The 1,533-nt window shown below is 26.7% G+C and overlaps 1 protein-coding gene across 1 annotated transcript in view; it reads right to left on the minus strand.

Moving 5' to 3' along the window:
- TRIADDRAFT_62625 (uncharacterized protein) overlaps positions 1-627 on the minus strand; it is a gene marked incomplete at both ends in the record, with an annotated part of 1,300 nt that extends 673 nt beyond the window's left edge. The window contains one exon of the mRNA XM_002118563.1: positions 51-627. Coding sequence (XP_002118599.1) covers positions 51-627 — 577 coding nt within the window. The remainder of the gene's footprint in view (positions 1-50) is intronic.
- Between the last annotated feature and the right edge of the window lie 906 nt (positions 628-1,533).

A 1,533-nucleotide genomic window follows, 5' to 3' on the forward strand; every position in this document is an offset into this window, starting at 1 on the left:
AAACATTTGCCTTTAATCATCACTTATATTTTTATAATGGGTTTTTTCACCTATTATCGGTATTAAGAATACTTTGTTTCCAATGTATTTCCTAATTTTGCTGGTATTATCTTTAATTATATCTTCATAACTTTTATCAATATGCCAATATTCACAGCTATTAGTCTCATGATTATCTGAATATTTATTCATAGTTCTGATAATCAACTCAAATTCACTACCATCACTTTTTCCAAATATATTGTTGGTTATCTTTGTAATATAATTTATTAAAATATTAGCTTGATGTGCATTTACTTTTATACTCTTTTCTGCAATAGTTTTCTCAACTACATTTAGAATACAGTGATTGAAATATTTACATTCTTCTGATCTTATAACTTTATTCTCATTCCCTATAATCTCTATATTTGATAATAGTTCTTGATCTTCTTTTGATATTCCCAAATTATAAAATGCGAATTGTTTTCCTAACTCAATCTTTTCTAAAGCTTTAGATAATTCATTATTAATGTTTTCATCTTCCGCAAAGCACTGATAAAAATTATTGTTATCACTTAAAATTTTTAAATGTCCTAATTCATCATGCAAAATGCTAAGCCGATTATATAAATCTATCTCTTCCATAAAAATGTCCTTCCTATTGACAATTTAATAGGACAGTAATCAGTATTAGTTTCTCTGTCAAATTAAAAACAAAATTTTATTGTAAATTTTCAACTAAACATTGAAGCAACTACAATGGATCAGATCAATAGAAACGATATGGTCCAAAATGGTTGAACAGTTTTTCAACAAAGTTAAGGATAAATTCGATGGTTAAAATTAAGCTGCAAGCGTTTTACTTCTAGCGTTAAAATCATTTTAATTATTCCTATAATTTCTTCTGGCTCTGCTAGAAATAGAAAATTTGAGCAAAAACATATAAACTGGACTTTTGACAAATTGTGATAAATTTGCAACTATAACTGAAGAATAAAAATAATTTAATGAAAAAAGTCAAAAATATTGAAGAGCTAAAAAAATATTTCAATAATATTGAAAATCTTTTTTCCCTATGAAAAAAATTCATGCATTGATTTAATCTTTGCTTTAGCAACAAATTTTACATTAAAAGCAATGACAGTAGTTGAATTAAGCCTTAGTAGATTTTTTAAAAGAAAATATAGTAGCTTATATCGTGCTATTGGTGGTTATTTTACATCTCGCAAGAATAAAAAAAATAGAGAAGAAAAAAGAGCAGAAGCAAAGGAAAAAATAAAAAGTTTTTTGTTCGAGTCAGCAATAGAGGATACAGGGAATATACATACATTTGCAATAGATATTACTGGCAATATAAAAAAGCACTCAGCTAAATCAGAAGATAGAAGTTATATTCATTCAGGTTCTATTGGAGGAATGAGTATAGGGCATAATTACAGTGTTATAGCACTAAAAGAAGATTATGGTTGGATGCTTCCAGTGACAATAGATAGAGTGCCACATAGTGAGAATAAATATGATTTTAGTGTGATTCAAGCTGAATCTGTATTA

Source organism: Trichoplax adhaerens, genomic scaffold (genome assembly GCF_000150275.1).
Source record: "Trichoplax adhaerens TRIADscaffold_209 genomic scaffold, whole genome shotgun sequence".
NCBI lineage: Eukaryota > Metazoa > Placozoa > Uniplacotomia > Trichoplacea > Trichoplacidae > Trichoplax > Trichoplax adhaerens.